General features: G+C 35.5%; 1 protein-coding gene across 1 annotated transcript in view; it reads right to left on the minus strand.

Annotated features, from left to right (window-relative positions):
- The window catches only part of EXOC2 (exocyst complex component 2), a gene marked incomplete at its 5' end in the record, with an annotated part of 84,075 nt that extends 61,753 nt beyond the window's left edge, over positions 1-22,322 (minus strand). The window contains 9 exons of the mRNA XM_008054025.1: positions 1,474-1,540; positions 3,716-3,777; positions 4,426-4,485; positions 4,953-5,033; positions 10,238-10,299; positions 11,857-11,978; positions 12,395-12,552; positions 12,725-12,790; positions 22,198-22,322. Coding sequence (XP_008052216.1) covers positions 1,474-1,540; positions 3,716-3,777; positions 4,426-4,485; positions 4,953-5,033; positions 10,238-10,299; positions 11,857-11,978; positions 12,395-12,552; positions 12,725-12,790; positions 22,198-22,322 — 803 coding nt within the window. The remainder of the gene's footprint in view (positions 1-1,473; positions 1,541-3,715; positions 3,778-4,425; positions 4,486-4,952; positions 5,034-10,237; positions 10,300-11,856; positions 11,979-12,394; positions 12,553-12,724; positions 12,791-22,197) is intronic.
- Positions 22,323-22,638: the final 316 nt, after the last annotated feature.

Here is a 22,638-nt window from a genome sequence, read left to right on the forward strand (position 1 = left end):
AGATATTTCTACCTGAATGCCACCCATTTAACAAGCCTGGTCCCAAACTGATGTTTTAATCCCTAAAACTTGCTTTTTCCCTGCATTCTTTATCTCATTGAACAGTAACATTCTCTATCCAAGCAGCCAAATAATTAAACCGAATTTTAAAAATTACTTTGACTAAACTATACTTTTCCTAGTATACTAAATCTCTTATTCAGAAATTCATACTTGCAAATACAATAACTGAGGAAATGACATAGGGTAGGAGGTTCAGACCATTTATTTCTTGAGCTACACACACACACCCTTCAAGTTTATGACAAACCAGAGAAGGTTGTTTTATGTACAATAACTGGAGCTTAAATTTCAACAGTTGAATTCATACAAGTGACAACGTATGCAAGTGAGTCCTCCCTAAATACATATATATGTTTTAAAAAACTGTGTGTGTGTGTGTGTGTGTGTGTGTGTGTGTGTGTGTGTGTAAAATGTATAAATGCAGTGTACATATGTATATGTTTATTAGGGGGACCCAATAAAATCCAAAATTATTTTTTAGAGGGCAGGTCCCTTGTAGTAGAGGCTTCCCCTGCTAGGTAAGTGTTCCAGGAACTCACCGGCATTAGCTAGCGTTGTTGTGAGAGGCTGAATTTGGTTTCCATGAATTTTTTTTTTTTTTTTTTTGAGATTCTTTTAACACATTTGCCCATTTCATGATGGGTAATTTACAGGAACAACCTGGCCACACCATACTGTTTTTGACCAGGAATGGCATGACCCCCATGTCCCACCCGCCCTATTCACCCAATCTTACCCCAAGTAGTTTTTTTTTTTTGTTTCCCTGGATGAAAAAAGCCCTCAAAGGAAAACATTTTACTGCGGCAGAAGCACTAAAAGGCATCAAAATTGATGAGATAAAAAACACTTTTGAACAGTGGAAAAAGCATCGAGATTGGCCTGTTGTTTCCAACACAGAGTACTTTAAAGGTGGCTGAAGTATGAACACATAAGAATAAATACACAATTTTTTATAAACAAGTTCTGAGATCTTTGGGGGTCCCCCCTGGTATACACATATTTTTTGAACCTGTGTTCAAATAAAATGCTATTAGGGAACTTACGGAAATAAAACAGAGGCAAGTAGAGCTTCTCAATTTGAAAAGGCAAAAGATGTGAGGGAAATGGACACTGAATACTCTACCTTCTTCCTCCCCAATCCATTATGGCAACTCTCTAGCACCAATAACTGCACACATGCAGACAGCATCTGAAACTACTTAAGTTGCAACACTAGTTAAAAAGTTTTAAGTGTGAATCCACATATATTACACTTTTCTAAAATGTTCACATAGCTTCAAAGTACAGAGCAGTGTCCTATATAACACATGCTACAATGCAGTAGTAACATTTGAAGCAATTAGACTAATTTATGAATTAGTCATTAAATAGCTTTAAAATGTTTAACTTTCTATTTACCATCTTACTTACGGAAGTCAAACTGAGGTCTTCATGGATACTTCCAAATAAATCAGGAGAAGAAACATCAATAGAAAGACTGAATACAGAATCAAGTAAGAGAATAGTTACAATTGAAGCACTACAATTGGAAAATGCAATGAACTATATAATTTAAAATGTTTTGGTTAAAAAAAGCATAACGTTGCACAAGTTTTTTTCTTTTTAAGTATTTGACAATTAACAGCTCAAAGAAGAGATAGGCACTATGATCTATCTAGTAACAAGGGCCATATGAAATTTGATTTTGGGTCTTCTCAAAATATTGAGAATTTGACTTAATTAAATTTAAAAACAACTCATCAAGGGGGACAATGTCAAATAATTCTAATTATCCTAAGAATAAACTCACTTAATTAGAATATTTCTGCCTATTGCAATCTTCAGCTCTCCTTCATTCTACCACTTATAGGTGTGAGTTAGGAAATTAGTTATAACTCACATGTGACTAGACATATAAAATTGGGGGAAGGGAAAATATCATAAACCTGTTGATTACTTTATAGATATAACAGAATCATAATAAACATCTCTGCATGATTCATTTCCTTAAAACTTGACCAACTGATGTCAGAATTTATATGGATAACTAAAACAATGAAAATATCAAATACATCAAAATAGAGAGGTAATAAAATTCTACCAATATGGAAAACATTAAAACATAAACTAGTGATAATTAGAACAGTACCAACTAATATAAAACATATTTGAATTTAAGATAAAGTTCAAAATACATTGCACTATATATCAAAATTAGACATAAGAGAGAGAAATTGTAAGAAAACAATAAGGAAAGACTGATTTAAATAATAACATCAGGTATATTATACTCTACTCTGACTAAGAATACAAATTCCTGGTAGAATAATTAACTAAAACAAATAAAGGAAAAACTAGAAGAATTAAAAATGTATAGGTCCCTAGAGAGGTGATAGTTTTATATACTGAAAAGCATAAACCAATACCAGTAAATAGGCAAACATGGATAAGTTCCCAAACTGTCAATTTAAGAGGCATTTATTTCAGTAATATATGTATCAAAGCATAAATCTTAGGTGCACAGAAGTTACATTCAGAAGTACAATTCAGAAAAAATAGATTTATTTTATTTTATTTATTTATTTATTTTTTGAGTTGGAGTCTCACTCTGTCACCCAGACTGGAGTGCAGTGGCCGGAAGCAGCCACTGCAGCCTCAACCTGCTAGGCTCCGGCAATCCTTCCGCCTCAGCAAAAACAAGTAGCTGGAACTACAGGCATGCGCTACCACGCCTGGTTAATTTTTGATTTATTGTAGAGATGAGGTCTTGTCAAGTTGCCCAGGTGGGTCTCAAACCCACAGGCTCAGGCAATCCACTCACCTCAGCCTCCCAAAGTGCGGTATTACAGGCTGAGCCACCAAGCCCGGCTAGATTTATTTTAAAAACAGCATTTTATCATGCTGTCCTTCAGAACAGCAGTATTTAAAAAATACCACATAAATTTATAAACATAAAGAATTAAGATGTGTCCTCTGATGCTCAAATAACTAGACTTGACTCAGACTTAATTTCATCAACATGCTTAATCTCTAACAAGAGTACAGGTGTGCTCCCCTAATGCCAGAATTGTTAAATATAATCAACTAGGCCGGGCTCAGTGACTCAGCCTGTAATCCCAGCACTTTGGGAGGCTGAGGTGAGTGGATTGCCTGAGCCCACAGGTTCAAGACCAGCTTGGGCAACTGGTGAGACCTCACCTCTACAATAAATAGAAAATTAGCCGGGTGTGGTAGTGCACACCTGTAGTTCCGGCTACTTGGAAGGCTGAAGTGGAAGGATCACTGGAGCCTAGTGGGTTGATGCTGGGGTGGCCGTGAGCGTGCCACTGCACTCCAGCCTGGGCAATGGAGTGGGACTCCAATTCAAAAAAAAAAAAAATCAATTAGGAGTTATATATGCAAATTTTTGACTTTATTGCTTATAAAATCTGTTCTTTTGGATTGGTAAATTAGTCGTGTGTTCAATTTACTTACTATGTTTCTAAAAAGGCAAAGATAAGTTCAGAAGGCAAAGAAATTATAGCAAAGAATATAGGTCAAATATATAAAACTATAACTTTAATATGAAAACTCTCTTTAACTGAAAGTTGTAAGACAAGACCAAATATAAAATATTAGTCTAAATTTTTAGTTTTCCTAAATGCATTAACGGGGTTATTTCATTTTTACTTACTGTGTAGTATCTATATCTGCATCAGATTTGGTGCTCAATTGTTCAAGACAGTATATAAAAACCTAAGTAAAAAACAATAAGCTTCAGAACTCTCAGAGGAATGAATTCTCAGATATTAGTCTACTTGGACACTAAAAATAATTTTACATAAGGTAGAATTTTATATTGCATAAACGGTGTGGTAGTATGTGCATATGTGTATATATTATATACATCTCCTTAATGATAGGAATACACAGCCTATCAATACATAACACATTATTAACAGAAGCTTAAAAGCACCCATGTTTTCATGAATTATTAAGCTCCTAAATATATTTTAGGAAAAAGACCTTTTTTCTTTCAGTCACTCACTTACATGCTCAACTTTTTCAATATGCTTACAAAGCATCGTCCAAACAAAAAACTTTACATTCTGGATGCAAAGTAAATGACTATCATTTAATTTATTCTGTGCTCTAATAGAAATAAAGTACCAAGATAATATAAAAAAGGGGCGCATATATAAATGAACTATTAGAGTATTGCTAAAACAAGTTATAATCAATCTACATTAAACTTTATTTTGTTACCCTATTCGCCCTAAACTATTATGTACAGACAAGATGAAAAAAGAATATACATTTAATATATACACATATTATAAAAAGAAGGTTGATTAATAGCTTGCATTATTTTAGGCTTTGGCCATGACTGCTCTCAAATATTACCTGCATGATATTGATGCTCAGTTGGCAAACCTCTTCCTGTGTTTTAGGCTGTTGAAAGACCTATGAGGAAGAATTGTGATTAACATTTACAGACTTTGCTAAGAAAACAGAACTTTTTGCTTATAAAGTTAGATATGAACAGTCAATATATGAAAAGCTGCTTCAAGAGCAAGTGTCCTCACTCTGACAAGGGACATGAGTGAAGAGTTGAACTACAGGAGGCTCTCCTGGCTTGAGAAGATGATGAAGTGCTAGACTGATTGATAACAGCCACAGCAATCATCTATTCTGTCCACAATGTGTTACCACTACAGATGCTGTATTAGAGCCCCACACTCACATTTTCACTGATATCAGCTGTCTTGAGACCAGAAATCAGCTTGCCTATGTAGTTAAAACAAATGAAACAAGCAAGCAATGAGGGAGAAAAGTTCTTGTGCTGTAATGACTCAAACATTTATAGCTGTGATTCCCCCAGGGCTCCCTAGGAAATTCTGAGGCAGAGGTGGATTAGACAGAAAACTCACACTGGCCTCTCCGGGCTTGCATTCGAGAACATCCTTCAGCGACTGCAGGGAATGCACGATGCACTGTTCAAACTGACAGGGCTGAGGAGAAAAATGCTGTATCTTAGTATCTGAAAATTCAAAAACAAGCACTGGCTATGAAGATAAATTTAACAGAGTGAATATGATAAATTTAACAGCGTGAATATGGCTACAAATCTAAATCTTCCAGATTAATGGAAAGGAGCAGAGACACAAATAGTCTGACAGGGAACCTGCTAGTCATTGAATTTTAGTTTTGGCATATGTTTTGCACTTAATATTTTAAATTGGGTAAATCTGGAGAATCTATGTACATACAATTCCACTAGAATAGAACTCAGGTATAACTAAAATTTTTATTCAAAATTCTATCCTCTGAGAGGCAAATGACATGATAAGGAGAAGATGTAATGAGTTTATATTTTGCAAGCTACTTCCAGATATATTCTGGGGTAAACTCCGTCTCTTATAAGAACAATCTGGAGGATGTACAAGATCTTTAAATCACATAAGTAATTATAATCATTTTCTGTATACATTAAGTCAGAAAATGAAACTCAAAATTATATCCAAACAATTACATTTCAAGGTAAATCTTGAATGAATCCTAATGTCTCAGCTTTTAAGAGTATCTAAGGTTTTACTATGCACCAGAAAATACTCTGTGATGGACACAACAGTGAGACAGAGTTCTCATTACATGTTTACTCTAGATAGGAGATATTGCAATGAAATGTTAAAAAAAAAAAAATATATATATATATATATATATATACACATATATATAAATAACTGCAATTGTAAACTTTAATAAGTATCATGAATAAAACAAGCAGAATCCATGAAAATTGAGACAAACTGTGATGGAGGGATCTGCTCTAAACAGGACAGTCCAAGAAGGACCCCGAACAGTGAGAAACTGAAGCTGAGACCTGAAGGGCAAGAGGACCAACCCCATGAAAGAACAGAGGAGGAGAGCGAGTTCCTGGAGAAGAAGTGGCACATGCAGGTCCTCAGGTAGGAAAGGCACCGCTAGGTCAAGGGACCATATGAAGAGCAGTGTGCCACACCACCACCACTGAGTGGGAGCATAGGTCTTGAGGGTGAAGCTGGGGGCTGGGCTTCATTCAAGTGGCAGCAAGCATCAAAAGGCCCCATTCTTAAGCAAACAATTCGTTCAAAAAATCTGACATGAAACCCTCTCTTCAACACATGCATTGATTTTTAAAAAGGGTTTGGGAAAATTGAACAGAAGAAAGGAGGAAATACATATATACATAAAAGACAAGTTTATTCCTTACAAAAAGAACTCAGACTTAATGAAAAGCAAAAATAGTGCCTCAGCCTTAATGTCATTTTATTATTTCACTTTGAAACCACCAGAGGGCACCATGAAAAGTGCGTAAAAGTAAAAGTACAAAAAATAATTAAAATAAGGAATATAGGTTGCAATACCAACTGCACAGAAAGAATTTAAAGAGGCAAAATATTTGTTAGATGACTGAATTTATTCACCTGACCTACTCCCTCCCTCAAAGGTATGAAAATTTAAGACGTTAAAATAATATTACTATAATATTATTGTATATTATATTTGTTATTATAAAAGTATACTATAACACTACTATAATAATATTGAGAATTAAATCCAAAATTCAACTGTGAATAATTAACTGCTAACATTCATGGGTGGTTACTTAGATTGTTTTGTATTAAAATTTAAACTAGGCTTTCTTAATTTTTTTTTTGAGTCAAGTTGGGTTCTTACTCTGTCATCCAGGCTTGGGGGCAGTGGCATAATCACGGCTCACTTCAACCTTGACCTCCTGGGCTCAGACAATCCTCCTGCCTCAGCTTCCTAAGTTGCAGGGTTTATAGGCGTGCCCCACCACACTCAGCTAATTTTTTTATTTTTTGTGGAGACAAGGTCTTGCTGTGTTGCCTACACTGGGTCTCTAACACCTGGGCTCAAGCAATCCTCCTACCTTAGCCTCTCCAAGTGCTGGAATTATAGGCATGAGCCACCACACTCGAACTCTTGATTTTTTACTATCTGTACTAATATAAGTGGATAGAGAATACTAGAAAGCTCAATGAGCAGTTTCAGTTAAACTGGGAGTAAGTTACTGTCTAAACATTCACTATTTTTTTCTTGTATCTCTGTGTATTGTCAGCAAATTGTCCAATTTAGCTGACTACACAAAGTTATCACAAATCATTCCAGTTCCACTGAAAGAAGAAAATTCTCAGAATTATCCAAATTGAAAAAGGCAGAAACTATTTTCAACATGAGAAGAAAACAGGATGCTTTCAAATGAGCTATTTCAGGGCACAGAAGTTCTAATTAAAGATAATACTTCAGCTGAAAGAACAGTCATAATGAGGCAAAGCTTACTGTTCATTTCTTTAATGCAATAAGCAACATTTTCCTATCATAGTCACAGAGAAAGAAAAATAGTATTCTCATCTCAAACAAATGGGATTAGTACAATGAAAATGTGAAGAAAGTATAAATTAAAGGTATGTGATAAACTTTGATACGATTTAAGTCATTGTTCAAAGCCTAAGAATTTTACACACCACATGTTAGGTTAAAATACTAATACTCAAAGCTGGAATCTAGACTTATGCTCTATGTGTTAATTCACCTTTCCTCTTAAGATAGGTCCATCTTGAATAGCTAAAAAACTGCCTCAGTGGTATCAACTCATTTATATTAGCATATATCTTTGATGACATTTGACTAGAACATGACTTGACCAACTCCAGATGTGCTACTTCCTGTGGCTCTTTCATCCACAGGGGGCACTGGGGTTCATTCTTTCCTCCCTGGCTTACATGTGTGTGAGATCAAACATGAAGTCAGTTATTTCATGATTACAATTGCACTAGTATAGTTAAGCTTCAAAAATAAACCACAAACAAGCTTCTGCATGACCATCCAGAGCATTTTCACAGGGACTAATGCACCACAGTCAGGCAACGGGCTCTGAGGTCTGGCAGCCACAGAGACACACACACACTGGCTGACCACATGTGCAAGAAGCACTGACCTGAAGAAGGATCTAAAGCTATTACCTATTTTATGGCTCAGAGTTATTGAATTTATGTCAGTTTTTAAAAAGGAAACAGACAACCTTGACCACAGAGACTCTATTTTCTCATACTGTACATATAATCTTTTGCCTTTGCACAAGACCAAGTTGAGGCAGGTATCATGGACCAGGCATCGATGTGATGTGACATCTAACCTGCCTGCATCTACTTCATCTTGGGCAAGTGATTCAGTAGATGATGGACCATCCTTTGGACTTGCTATGATAATTTAGAATTAAAAATTATAAATTATTATATGAACAAGCATTGAAAATAATAAGGGGTAATGTAACTAAAGCATTATTATCATAGTGGCCCCAGTTATTACAAGTACTAATTTAACAAATAAAGAAATCCTTTAAGTTTGGCCAAAACTTTGCAGATTACCAAGTGCTTTGGTCCACAGTATCACACTTCATCCTAACCCACATTACTGTGAAGAAGTACCTGCTCCCTCTTTACAAATTAAGACATGATGCATAAGAGATAAGATACACAAGTGGTACCTTATCAAACTGAAAAGCTTCTGCAAAGCAAAAGAAACCATCAAGAGTGTGGGGAGACAGTCCACAGAATGACAAAATGGAGAGTGAACATCTACCCACCACTTTCTTTCTCTAAAAATTTATTGTGAGGAAGAATCAATTACAAACTAGTTTGTATTTGAATACAAATAATTGTGACAAATAGAATAAACCCAATCAACTAAATATTTTTATTTAAAAAATCCTTTAAGATTGACTTATTAAAAATAATAATCTTCTCTAACTCATTTCTAGCACGATTTAATTTGCAAAAAATTGTTAGTAAGCATTGCTTTTCTAAACCACAGTTACATAAAATAAGGTAAAATTGCATATATTTATATTAAGATATTTTTAGAAGAATAGAACGAGTCAAAAAATCCCCACCCCTACAAGAAGACTGTTCTTAGGAAGTAAAGTCAGTCCTTCATAGCCTTGAGTTCCGCATCTGCGAATCCAATCAAGTGGAACCAGTTGGATGCAGAACCTACAAATACCAAGAGCTCGAGGGGCTTGAGCATCCTTGGATTTTGGTATCATGAGGGGGTCCTAGAACAAATCTTCCTTGGATGCTGAACAATGATTGTAGAGAAATTCAAGAAAATGAAGAAATTTTATGTAGGGCAATTTTATGTAGGCTTCTCAACAGTCTGGCTCATCACTGGTTTGTAAATTTGGGCAAGTCAAGACCATTTTGTGTTAGTTTCCTTATCAAAGTCAGATACTCTTAGTTGCCTCCATAGGATTTATTTTCTCCTTTTTTTCTTAATAAGGTAATACAAAATTTATTGGGAGCATCCATGTGCTCTACGGAAAAACCCCATTTTCTCAGCCCCTGTTGCTGATGGGTGGGCATGTGAATGCATTCTGGCCAGTCAGACATGAAGAGGTGTCAGGTGTGTCTCCTGGGATAGCAGTGAGACCAGTAGTGACCACGAGGCCATCCTGAGTAGAAGCCAGTGTAAGGGGTTACAGGGAAGATGGATAGAGGGGATTCTTGGGCACTGACTCCATGCCCAGGCTACCAGGCCAGTATGAGAAATAGGAAGTCCCTGCTTTGTTTCAGCAGCTGGCAAGTCTTCGTAACTGGCACACCCACTTAGAGGACAGCGAAAACAGATAAATCATAAAAAAGATTTTCAAAGATATTTTGAAACCTAAAAATCCGATCAGAAAAGATGATGATTCCAGAATGAACAGATTATAGTTGCCTGCCCGACCTCTGAATATACCTGGAGAGGTTTGTGGTGGTTGTTTCTGTTCATCTGTTTGGTTAGCTTTGGCTTGGAAGCCAGTGATAGTTTGTTTTTGTATCCTGCTTTTCTTTAAAATTCAAATTGTTGGGTAACTAAGAACTAAGCATATTCTATTTTTTAAAAAATGTAATGCAAACAAAAATAGTAAGTTATACAGGATGAAGAAGAATCACTCCAAAAGCAGCCTGTTTTCATTAATTTTGTAATATTTCTAGTTAATGTTAAGCAAAAATGACTCTGAGAAGGAAAACTCCAAGAAGTTTATATTTTTATTTCTAGAAATTATTTAGAGTTGCAATGTAGAGAACATATGCTCTTTATTAATAAATCATTTACTTTTAATATAATATACAATAATGACTAATAATTTAAAAGAACTTAAACTTACTAGAGAAGTGAGTCCTTCATTATCAACAATCCAGTCTTCCTTTTCAGCTAATCTCTTTATTTCTACATGGAAAACAAGCACACAAATACTTTTAATATATTTATCTCACTGAACTTTATGGAGGAAAAAAATCTATTTTAATTGTTTCATAGAGATTTGTTAAAACTTGGTGAAACTAAAAAAATATATAATTTTGGTAGACTTGAGAATTTTAAATATGTATTATTCATTGGATTTCTAAAAATAAAACATTAATGTAAACAAATTTTCCCCTGCATAGCCCAATTTGAAGAATTCTAGAATAGGCATAATGACAAACCGAGACAGTAAATGCATTACTTATTCAGTTCTCCTGATAATGCCAGACATGTACAAAGTAAGTTGTAAAACACTGCTTTTCATAAAACTTCTGGTGAATAATTTTGCTTCTGGTTGAATCCTATACTTTCCTGATAATGGCAGTATGATTTTCATATTGGCAAAAGGAATGCCACCTGTTCAAACCTTCATTGTTGCAGGCTAGCTCAGGTTTCCAGGGCAGGGGAAGAGGATGAATTAAGAGAGGAATGTTTAGTTTCTCATCTGGATTCAACTTGCTCTACATTTACACAGGTTATTAGCCACCAATCTGTGGAGACATAAACTTCCTACCTAAGAAGACTGGTGGTAGATAGTAATGGCATACATCATTTACAGCAATGTTCTCGATTGTTTCTCAAAATATGTGATATCTAAAGGTTGCTTTGTAAAAATAACCTTTATTGCTTTTTATGATTTTATGTAGAGAACCCTGAAAAATTTAAAATATATACAGAAACTAAGAATCATCTATAATTTCTAGAATCCAGAGAATTCAAGTTTGAGCAGTCAGTCAAACTATGGAATCTATGGGACCAAGGAATAATTAGCAATTATTGATAATTGCTGCTAATAATCTTCCTTCCAATTACACATTGATTTTTCTAAATTAAATTTTAAAAATATACACATATATATTTTCAAAACTGGGATCACATTTTATATACATTTTCTATCCTTCATTTTCTAATTAACATTTAACAAAGGGTATTCTTATATCCTTAAATACTTTCTTTTTTTTGAATTGGAGTCTCACTCTGTCACCCAGACTGGAGTGCAGTGGCCACTCCCGGCCACCGCAGCCTCGACCTGCTGAGCTCCGGCGATCCTTCGGCCTCAGCCTTCCAAGTAGCCGGAATTACAGGCATCCACTACCACGCCCGGCTGATTTTTTGATTTATTGTAGAGATGAGGTCTCGCTGCCCAGGTGGGTCTCAAACCCGCAGGCTCAGGCAATCCACTCACCTCAGCCTCCCAAAGGCGCAGGATTACAGGCTGAGCCACCGAGCCCGGCTTCCTTAAATATTTTCAAGTGTATCCACCTTAATTTCTATATGGTCTTGCTTCTCAACTAAACTGATTTGAAAAGAAATTTCTTTAAAAAGGGAAAAAAATTATATTGAGCAGCCAGAAATAAGATGAACTTATATATTTAAATTTCCATTAGAATAATAGTGTCTTATTTTCAAGTATCTGGAAACTGAAAGGACGTGGCATATTCAAATTTGTCCAGTCAATGTCATCAATCTTTCTAAACACACCTTCTGCTGTGTGTTGCAATGTGACCATTACACAACGTACTCGGAGATCCAAGATGAGATCCTGGATCGTCTGCAACATGTCATTAGGAATTTCAAGAGCTGTCAATGATTCATAAGTAAGCCTGCCAAACAAACACAACAAAACAAAAGTAAGTAGATGGGCATCCCAAAGCACTTCCTGCTATCACTTTGGTCATCCAATAACTCGCTCCTCATGAAGCTTATGAGCTATAGCATCAGTTCGTAAACCGAGAAAGACAGACCACAGCAAGGACTGTCGTACAACAGGCATAAACAATAAAGATTCACAAGTGGTATGCGTCCTCATCCAACATAAACACCAGGAGTGTTTAAGGCTTTGTTTTGATGACAAATGGGAAACGATGGAGGCAAAAGGTTAGAGAGAAAGAAAAGTAAAATTTCTTCTTTGTTGAATACATTAAAAGTCTTATCCCATACTGAGTTTTTTTTTTTTCCCCAGAAAGCAAAAATAAAAAAACAAAATAACTCATTTGTATGAGAATCTGTCCATATTTACCTCATGGTCTGAATGACATGCGCTAGCCACTGTCCAGACAACTCAGACTTCACCTCCCAGCCTCCGAACTGCCGAGAGTCCCCATCCCGGATGCTGAGTGGAAGCAAGGCCCCACGAATCAGCTTCACAAGGGAGTGCATTACTTCCTGAATCATTTTCTGGAAAAACACAAACAAGCAAAATTACATTAAAATGTCTTTACCTGGTTAAATTAACTAAAAGATTGTGCCTAGTAATAATGAGTATCTTGAATATAAAGTCTCCTAGTAACAACTCTGGATGAGAAAGCCCTACCTTGTGAAAAAGTGTACATACTTATCCTTAACTTACCTTAAAATCATTTTGTCTTTGCCTTACATTCTTTGATCTTTCAATCTGGCCTGACTTCTCGGCCGTCTTAAAAATTAAAAAACAAAATAAAACATATTAGAAATAATTTATAAAAATAAAAAGTGCCTTAGCTTTTGTATATAGAGAATAAAATATGGTTACAACCTGATTAAAAGGAATGCTCAAGACATATTCTAAGTTTCCGATTAAAGGATTATTAATTAGAAAACTTCTTTTATTCCAACAGGAAGTTATTTATCTTTCTAAAACCTTTAGGTACAATTCCCATAAATAAACCTAAAAATTAAGTTGAAACTACTGATTTTATAGGTGAATTTCATATGTCATTTTCATCAACAATTTCATATGATTAAACCATAAAGTATCATACCCATGATAACATTCTCAACATCATTTCTCATTAGCTAGTACAGAAATAAAAGAAAGAGTAAACTCTAAATTAATATATAGTAATCTTAGGGCATCCAGTTCATTCCCTTGGTAAATATTTATGAATACAAACATTATATCCACCATTTTATTTTTAAAATCACATGAATCATTGCGCTTCTTGCAGAGATTTTATAGTATCACTTAGGAAAAAATAATCTTTCTAGATTTAATTTTTTCTTCATTTACTGATGTAACTCATGTTATCATCTGATATTTCTCTTTCTTCTTAAAGTAACATCTGGAAAACTATATTGGTTAAAAGAAAAATATGTTCAATTCTTTTTTACTTAACTTTTTATTAACAATTTTTTTAGTAACTAAATATCATTATACAAAATGCCCTAGAAAGACAAGCCTAAGAAACTTTCCAAATAAACAAGCAATAAAAAAATTATAAAATGTAAAAGAATTCTGACCGCTGATATAATGCAAAAAGATAAAACTCTCATGTATTATTACATGACATGTAATACATTACATTACATGTTAATACATGACATATCAAGTGGTCTTTCAGTTAATAACAGAAGCATTATAAATGATTATAATATTGGCTTTAAATTAATTTTAGAATACAAGTAAGTATTATATATGTGTAGGCATATACATATATATGCATTTAGGTATAAGCTAGAGAAACTGCATGTAGAGTTTGTTTATAAAATGAACACACTGACACACTAATTAAAAGAAGGGCTAATTAGGATTGTTGGACATATTGAACAAAAATATTAACCATGCCTGATAAAAAATAGTGAGTACACACATAGATATATAACCTTCAAACTAGAATTTACAATTAGTTTTAAATTTTGTATTAAAAGGTGCCATCTTTATCTTTTTTTTTCTCTGTAGAAACACACTTTTGTTTTGAAAGAATTAAAGGCATATATAAAAAACTAAGTCCAACCACCTTTATTCAACAGAGTACTAGAAGTCCTAGCCAGAGCAATATGGCAGGAAAAAGAAATAAATGACATCCAAATTACCAAGGAGGAAGTCAAACTATCTCAGTTCACAGATAACCTGATTCTGTATCTAGAAAATCTTAAAGACTTCTTTAAGAGACTCTTAGACCCGATAACTGGCTCAGTAAAGTTTTGGGATACAGAATCAGGATACAAAAATCAGTGGTATATCTATACATCAATAATGCTTAAATCAAGAACCAAATCAAGAGCTCAGTCCCATTTACAATAGCCATTAAAAAAAAAACCCTAGGAATATATTTAACCAAGGAGGTGAAAGATATATACAAGGAGAATTATAGAACATACACAAAAAAAGAAATTGTAGATGACACAAATGGAAAAACATTCCATGCTCATGGATCAGAAGAATTAACATTGTTAAAATGACCATATTGCCCAAAGCAATCTACAGATTCAATGCAATCCCTATTAAAATAGGAACATCTTTTTCACAGAACTAGAAAAAACAATTCTAAAGTTTATATGGAAGCAAAAAAAAGAGCTCAAATAGCCAAAGCAATCCTAAGTAAAAAGAATAAATATGGAGGTACCACATTGACAGACTTCAAATTATACTACAAGGCTACAGTAACTAAAACAGTATGGTACTGTACAAAAACAGACAGATCAATAGAACAGAACAGAGAACGCAGACACAAAAACCCATACATACCTAAAACCAACTGACCTTCAACAAACTGACAAAAATAAACAATGGGAAAAGGACACTATATTCAATAAATGGCACTGAAAAAACTGGCTAACAATACAGAAGAATGAAACTAGATCTTTCTAGCTCTCATTGTATACAAACATTAACTCAAGATGGATTAAAGACTTAAATGTAAGAGCTGAAACTATAAAAATATGAAAAGAAAACCTAGAAAAAAAACTCTTCTGGACATTGCCCCAGGCATAGACTTTACGACCAAGACTCCAAAAGCAAATGCAACAAAAACAAAATAGACAAATGGGACTTAAATTAAAATGCTTCTGCCAGCAAAATAAATAATCAACAGAGTGAAGAGAAAGCTACAAAACAGGAGAAACTATCTGCACATTATGCCTCAAAGGACCAGAATCTACAAGGAACTCAAACAACTCAACATAAAAAAAAGAATCAAAAAGTGAGCAAAGAACAAGAACAGACATTTCTCAAAAAAACACATACAGTGGCCAACAGACATATGAAAAAATGCTCAGCATCACTAATCATCACAGAAATGTAAATTAAAATCACAATGCAATATTATCTTGAATAATCTTGAATGGTTATTAAAAAGGCAAAGAACAGACGTTGGCAGAGATGTGAAGAAAAGGGCACACTCATACACTGTTGGAGGGATTGTAAACTAGTTCAACCTCTATGGAAAACAGTATGGAGATTTCTCAAGAACTATAAAAAGAATTACCATTCCACCCAGAAATCCCACTACTGGGTATCTACTCAAAGGAAAAGAAATCATTATATAAAAAGATACTTGCACTCATATATAGTCATTGTAGCACTACTCACAAATAGCAAAAATCATAGAATCAACCCAAGTGCCCACTGACAATTGACTGGATAAAGAAAATGTGGTATATATACACCATGAATACTACGTAGTCATAAAAAAGAATAAAATCATGTCCTTTGCAGCAACATGGATGGAGCTGGAGAACATCATCCTAAGTGAACTAACTCAGAAACAGAAAACCGAAAACTACATGTTCTCACTTGGGTGGGAAAGCTAAATGAACATAAAGATGAAAATAACAGACACTGGGGACTAAAAGGGGGAAGGCAGGAAGGGAAATGAGGGTTCTGAAGCTACCAATTGGGTACACTGTTCACTATTTGGAAAATGGGGACAGCTCAGGTCCAGTTCCTACCAGTATGCAATACACCCTTGTAACAAACATGCCTTTGTATCCCCTGAATCTGAAATTTTAAATTTAATAAATACAAAAATTCTCCTCTACATAAAAAAAAAAACTAAACTCAGAATTCACTTAAATAATCATTCAAAAAGCTAACTTCTGAGTTCACTGGTCACTGACACAAAATTCTTTGCATACCAGGATTTAACTAAAAATTGATTTTTCCTTTATTTTGAAGACAAATGGGAATTCAAGTGTTTTTAAGAAGCAGAGTGATGTGATTAGGCTAAAGTAAGAAATGAAAAGAGGGAGCAGTGTGGGCGTGTGACCAGCCAGCAGATGCTGCAGTTGTCCAGGTGAGCATGGCTGCAGTCTAGACAACAGGAGGTAGGGAGATGAGCCCAGGTGATTGGCTTTAGACATGGCCACAAGAGGGAGACTGACTGCTCTGGGTTTTTCTATGAGGGAGTAGTCATGCCCACTCAGGAAAGTCCATTGCTTTGTGTTTTTGTCCAGCACAATGGTCAGAACAAAGAACACCGTTGGTGATATGGGCCCAAGGTGTAGAAGAACAAATGAATGCCCTGCTCACTGAGGTGATAAATGGCTATTCACTAAATGTGGTTTGTCAGGTCTTGGTCTTGGACACCTTCTTCTCTCTTTTCTCTCTATACTTTCCAATTTGTTCCCATGGCTTCAAATGTCATTTCTAACTAATGTCTCCCAAATGTTATCTCCAGCCCAAATATTTCCCCTGAGACGAGACCCAGATATGAATCTCAAATTGCCCACTCAATGTCTCCTCTTGAATAACCAATGGGAATCTCAAATCCAACACATCAGAAATATAAGACTGATCTTTCCTCCAAGCATGTTCTTCCTCAAGGCTTTCTGACTTTGTAAATGGCAAACCTTCTCATGCAGGAGCCCATTTGGAAGCTACATTTGAATCCCTGTCCTCCTCTTCTTCATCTGATCCATCATTAGGAACCATCAACACTATCTCCAAAATACAAATCAAACCTCTCAATTGCTGTCCAATTCCATTGACAGAACTTTCATCCAAACCACCAGTTTCCTGCCCGGAGAGCCTCAATGGCTTCCCCACTCATTATGTAAGCAGCCAAAGTAGTCTTTTTACAACCAGAAAGCTGGTCATTCACCCCTGTCTGTGGTCTGTGATGAAGTACTCTGCCAGCAGACTGTCCCTCCTGATACCCTTGCCATTACTCAGCATGCTCCGCTCCTTGCAGCTTTTTCCCCATTTCTCAGAGATGCCAAGCTCCCTTCTTGGCACTGCGGTTGTCATTCTTACTGTCTTGGTACGTGCTTCCCTGATCCTTGGCGTGGCTTTTTCCTGCTCATGTGACAAGTGTCAGCTTAAATGTCATCTCTACAAAGACAGCATCCCCGACCTCCACCCCACTAATATTTTTTTTAAGGACTCTATTTCTTTCTTCCATAGCTATTATCAGAACTTATGATAATTTTTCTAAAAATTATTATGTTTCTCTCTCTCTCTAGAAGGGAAAGGTAATGCTTATCTTGATCACTGTTTTATTTATGGTATATACATGATTTAAAATTTATGTGTGTGTGTCTATATATAGCATGTACATGTATATATACACATGTATGTATATATTACATTTATGTGTATGTAATGTCTATGTGTCTATTGTGTATACCTGCATGTATATAGATGAATGTGCACATGTGCATACACATGTATATTTTGTGCATACATGTGTAATGTGTGTGTGCATGTATATGCATGCACATGTGTAGCAGTACCTGGTAATTGGCAAATAAGTGATCACTTAGGGTTAGGGTTCTGCAGGACTTTCTTGGACATATTTAAGAAAGCATGCTTGCCCTGAACACTTGGGGTCTCAACAAGACAGATAGGCTCTTGGAGGTAGATCTGCCGGACATAATTCTATGATTACGGCCAACACATTCAGTTCTTCTGGAGTTGTAAGACGTCAGCAAAAGAGACGGACAGAGGTTTGAGAGTTTTTTGTGAAGATTGGGGGTTGGGAAGACTGTGTCAAGTGTTGAATTCAGATGCTGTTGAGGAGCCTAGCCCTACTGGAATGTCGGAGCTAAGTCTTGGTTAAGGGCCTTGTGATGGTTAATTGTCAACCTTCAGATGTGTCAACTTTACTGGGCTGCAGGGAGCCCAGACATTCGGTCAAATGTTATACAGGATGTGTCTGTGAAGGCATTTCTGTAAGATTACATTTAACTCAGTATACTAGATAAAGCACATTGCCCTCCCTAATGTGAGTGGGTCTCATACAAACAGTTGAAGGCCTAAACAGACTGAAAGGGTTGACCCTCCTACAAGTAAGCAAGCATATGTCCAGTTTGATTACCTTCAAGCTGAGACAGTGTGAGCTTTTCCTGCCTTCATAACTGAACTGAAACATCTGCTCTTCTTAGAGCAGAAGGCAAATGAACTAGAACATACAGCAGTGGAGTTCCTCGGTCCCCAGCTTGCCAACTCACCCTGCAGACCTTGGGACCTGTCAACCTTGAGAATGACACATGCCAGTTCCATAAGTCTCTTTATGTATGAGTGTGTGTGTGTGTGTATGCACATTATATGTATACACATCCTACTGGTTCTGTTTGTCTGGAAAACCCTGACACATACAGACATAGTCTGCTGTGCTGCACAGAAAGGGACATGCTGTATAAAATCATGTCTTGATTGTCAGATGGCATCTCCTCTACTTGTATCCTCTATAGTACCTAACACTGAACCTTTGTACGTAATAGGACTGTTCAATGGGAAGATTACTTAATAGTCATGTGTTCTGTTATATATTTTTTAAATAAAAGAAAAGTGTGAAAATCTATTGTTAAAAAGCATCATTATAAAATTAAGGCTAAATTTGTCAGAACAATTTTGCTCACCAAACAGGTGCTCATGAATATATGGTGACATCTACTAGATAATAATTTGGTAACATTCAAGGATTTGTCTCCAAATACATATAAAGAAGAGGGGTGTAAGGCAGGCCCTTTTCAATTGTTAATAAAACAACAGCTACTTATTGTTTTAATTTAATACAGAATCATCACCAACATAATGAATTATATAAAGTTTGCCCTATTTTTAAAATAAAATATAATTTTGTAGCACACAGTAAATTTTAATTTATAATACTTTGAGCTATGTGCCTTTTAAAAATGCTAACTCCTAGTATTTAATAATTATTATGTTTTAAAGATTGAATTATGCTTGAAAATTTTTATCCAAAAATAATATACTTAAAATATATCTAAAGGTGAGATCTTAACCTACTACCAACCATTTCGTTAACTAGAAACCTTAACTCTTTCCTGCACACACAGACCAAAACTACTTTGTGGTGAGAGCAACGGCTAGATTTCACTGTTTTGATTCACCTTACTTCATATGGGCTTCACTGACTTGAAGAACTGACTATTTTGTAAACTGTTGAAAACTTCATCTAAATCTTTAACAGATAGGCTCCTTGTTATAAAACAAAGTAGTTCTATAACAAGAAAAGAACATTCAAAAAACTAGTGTTTAAATATAAGAAAGCTTTCTTATATTAAATTAAATATCAGCTATCAAAAGTCCCAGAACCTGTCCCAACATTACTCATTGAGGTTCTGGATTTCACTCCCATGCTAACAAGAGTGCACAAGTTCCACCAAGCCTCCCTACTTCCCAGCTTCCCAGCAGAGGATAAATAGTGTAAAAGCATGCCTAAATCTCTAAAGTAACTTATACTTCATTAATAATTATTGCAATAATATCTTAAACTTATAAACATAAATAGGTAGAATATCATAGGTATATGCAACTCAGTACAACTCATTAAAATCATTTCCTCAGTCCAATATTATTGTTGTTCATGAGTTCTGAAGTAGGACCACCAAATATTTCATTTATATTTTTATCATAAGTAGGTATAACCTGTAAGAAAGGAAAATAAATTCCCTTTCTCAGATAAAAAGTTCTTAGGAATTTTACAACTCTAACGACTTAAGGTAGGGCAACCACTGTCCACATGTGGCAGGCTACTGGTAGGAACTGATGCAAAAGAAAATAACACTTAGTTAGAAACAAATAATATGGTACTAAATGACGAATTCTTTGGTGAGCTAATCCATTTTAACATCATTCAATTCTATGCTAGTAGCACATCAGCCCAGTGTTTTTAATGTTACTAAAGTTTGTTCACTAAATACCTATTATATGCCAAGCCACGGAAATTTCAAACACTGGAATAAATTTTATTCCAAATAATAAAAGCAAATTCTTATTTATCTTATTTATCTGCCAGATGGTATTATAAACACTTCACTGAATTCTGAAGCCAGCCCTATGGAAGCAGGCACAGAGAAATAACATGACTAAGGTCACAGCTAGTGAGTGACCCACGCAGGATGTTTCAGTGAGAAAACCTACGAATGCCATCTGTCCACAGGCAGCATCTAGTCTTTCCCATTCACATAAGCAATATGGTTTAGAGATGGAACAGACACAGAGAGGAAGCTGGTGCCCATGGTCCTCTGTTCTACATAGTACAGGGGGCAAGACACCCTACACCCATCCTCAGCACAGCAAGCACACAAATCTCACCCAGCTGAGATTCACAGACACAAACCAACGTATGACATGTACAAAAGCAGAGCCCCAGACATGCTTTCTTCAGGACAAAACTGAAATTAAAGCATTTCTCTCATAAGCCAGCAATAAGCAACTCTACATTTATAAAAACCAGCCAAACCTGTTATTTGTTTTATGGAAGGAAAACTTCTTCTGCATAGTTAACTTTTCAATAGAGTTTTGGCATAACTGAGAGATACAAAAAGAAAAGAAAGTTGTTTACTGTTTTAATATTAGAATGTTCACTTGTGATCAATACACTACTGAAATTAAAGAAAGAAAAAAAACTGCATCAGTGAGCCATGCTTAAGAGACTGGTTTTTCTGCACTGAGGAGTTTGCTCTCGTCACTACTGTTTTTCTGTTTTCATAAACTAAAAAACATTTTATGGATTAGATAACCAACCATTTATATGCACAAAGGTCTAGGGAACTGATAGGTTTAAAAGAGATAGTGGGCACATAGAATTTAAGTAAAACAAAGGAAAACAAAATCTCCAGAGTATAACCCTATTCCTTTAATATTAGAATGAATTTATGTCCATGGTCAAATAAGATATGAAGGAACCCTGACTGAGGAAGAGGGTTTTAAACCACAAAGGCTGTGTCTTTGTGCAAAAAATTAAAAATGATTTCAGCCTTTGTCCACATCCATTTTCTGTGTTGTCAAATCCAAAAGAAGCAGGAAGTTAGTCTTTATCCCCAGGAAGATCCTTTCCTCTCCCAGCTCTCCCAGGGTTTTAAAGAGCTCTCCCCTGGAGGCCAAGAACAGAGCTGTCTTCTCAGTCTGAGAAGCGGGGTACCCTTAGCAGCTTAAGGCAAGGGACACTATAATCTACATTCCAGGAACTGGAGTTCTTTAATGGCACTTAACATGAGATTATAAAGTGATGAGTCTGGTTTCCATGTGCTACACACAGGTCAGTCATTGCTTCATGTTAATGCTTTCTGTACCACCAATTATATCTTGATTAGACACTAAGTAAATGTGTGACTCATGAAGATGCAAATACTTATAAAAACTTCTATAGGCTGATAACAATGGGGCTGCATTACATGCTCTTTAATTCTTTCCAAATAGAAAATTTTATAATTATATTAATTATTCTGGACCTATGTGAAACCTGCAAATGTTATCCTTTTTTCATCATTTGTTCACAGTCTCAGACACATAATTGCGCCCATAATTTTGCATGACTGGCATTATTCTCGATTCTGAATCCTAGAAAATAGTTAAAGTTTTCTTTTTTCTTTGATTATCTCATTTAATCCTTACAGTCACCTGTTGAGATAGATACGCTTACCATTCTCTTTTTAGAAATGATGAAAAATTGAGTCCCAGAACAATCAAGCAACTTGTTCAAGGTCATATGGCTACTAAGTGTCAGGGCTGTATAATGCTTTTAAGTAATCCTAAAATATACGACAATATACATGTTGAGCTTCTGTGTTTTAAAAACTCACTTCAGAATCTAACATGTTTAAATCTAGAAAATCACAACTTAGCTCCACCTATAGTAAAATTTGTATACATACCTCACTGAAAAGGCTTCCATTAACATATGAAATCCACAGTTTCCAGAAGTTAGGCAGCTGGCTTAAGACAAGCTTGGTCAATTTTTCAACAAATGCCACCCTGTGGGGAGTTTTGTATCTCCATGCTAAAGAGGGAAAAAATACTATAAATATACTTTTAAATAGAGAATAAAAACCTATTTGAACATATTGCTATCACTCCACCTAAAAATCAAACATAGAGTAGAAGTAGTCTAATTTGCTGTGGACACTTTGGCTACAGAGATTTAAGGTACTGATATCAAAGCATTTCCTCCTTCCCATCAGATTATGATGCCCAGCAGCTACTGGAGCACAGTGGCACCCATAACCAGAGGGCCCTGCTTTTCTTTTTCCCCCCTCAGGTAAGAATGAGCACCTTCTAAAGCATCCCCACTGACTAGCGGTCCAGGGCAATGGGCC

The sequence above is a fragment of the Carlito syrichta genome, unplaced genomic scaffold (genome assembly GCF_000164805.1).
Source record: "Carlito syrichta isolate Samal-C Ts95f unplaced genomic scaffold, Tarsius_syrichta-2.0.1 Scaffold288962, whole genome shotgun sequence".
In the NCBI taxonomy this organism is placed as follows: domain Eukaryota; kingdom Metazoa; phylum Chordata; class Mammalia; order Primates; family Tarsiidae; genus Carlito; species Carlito syrichta.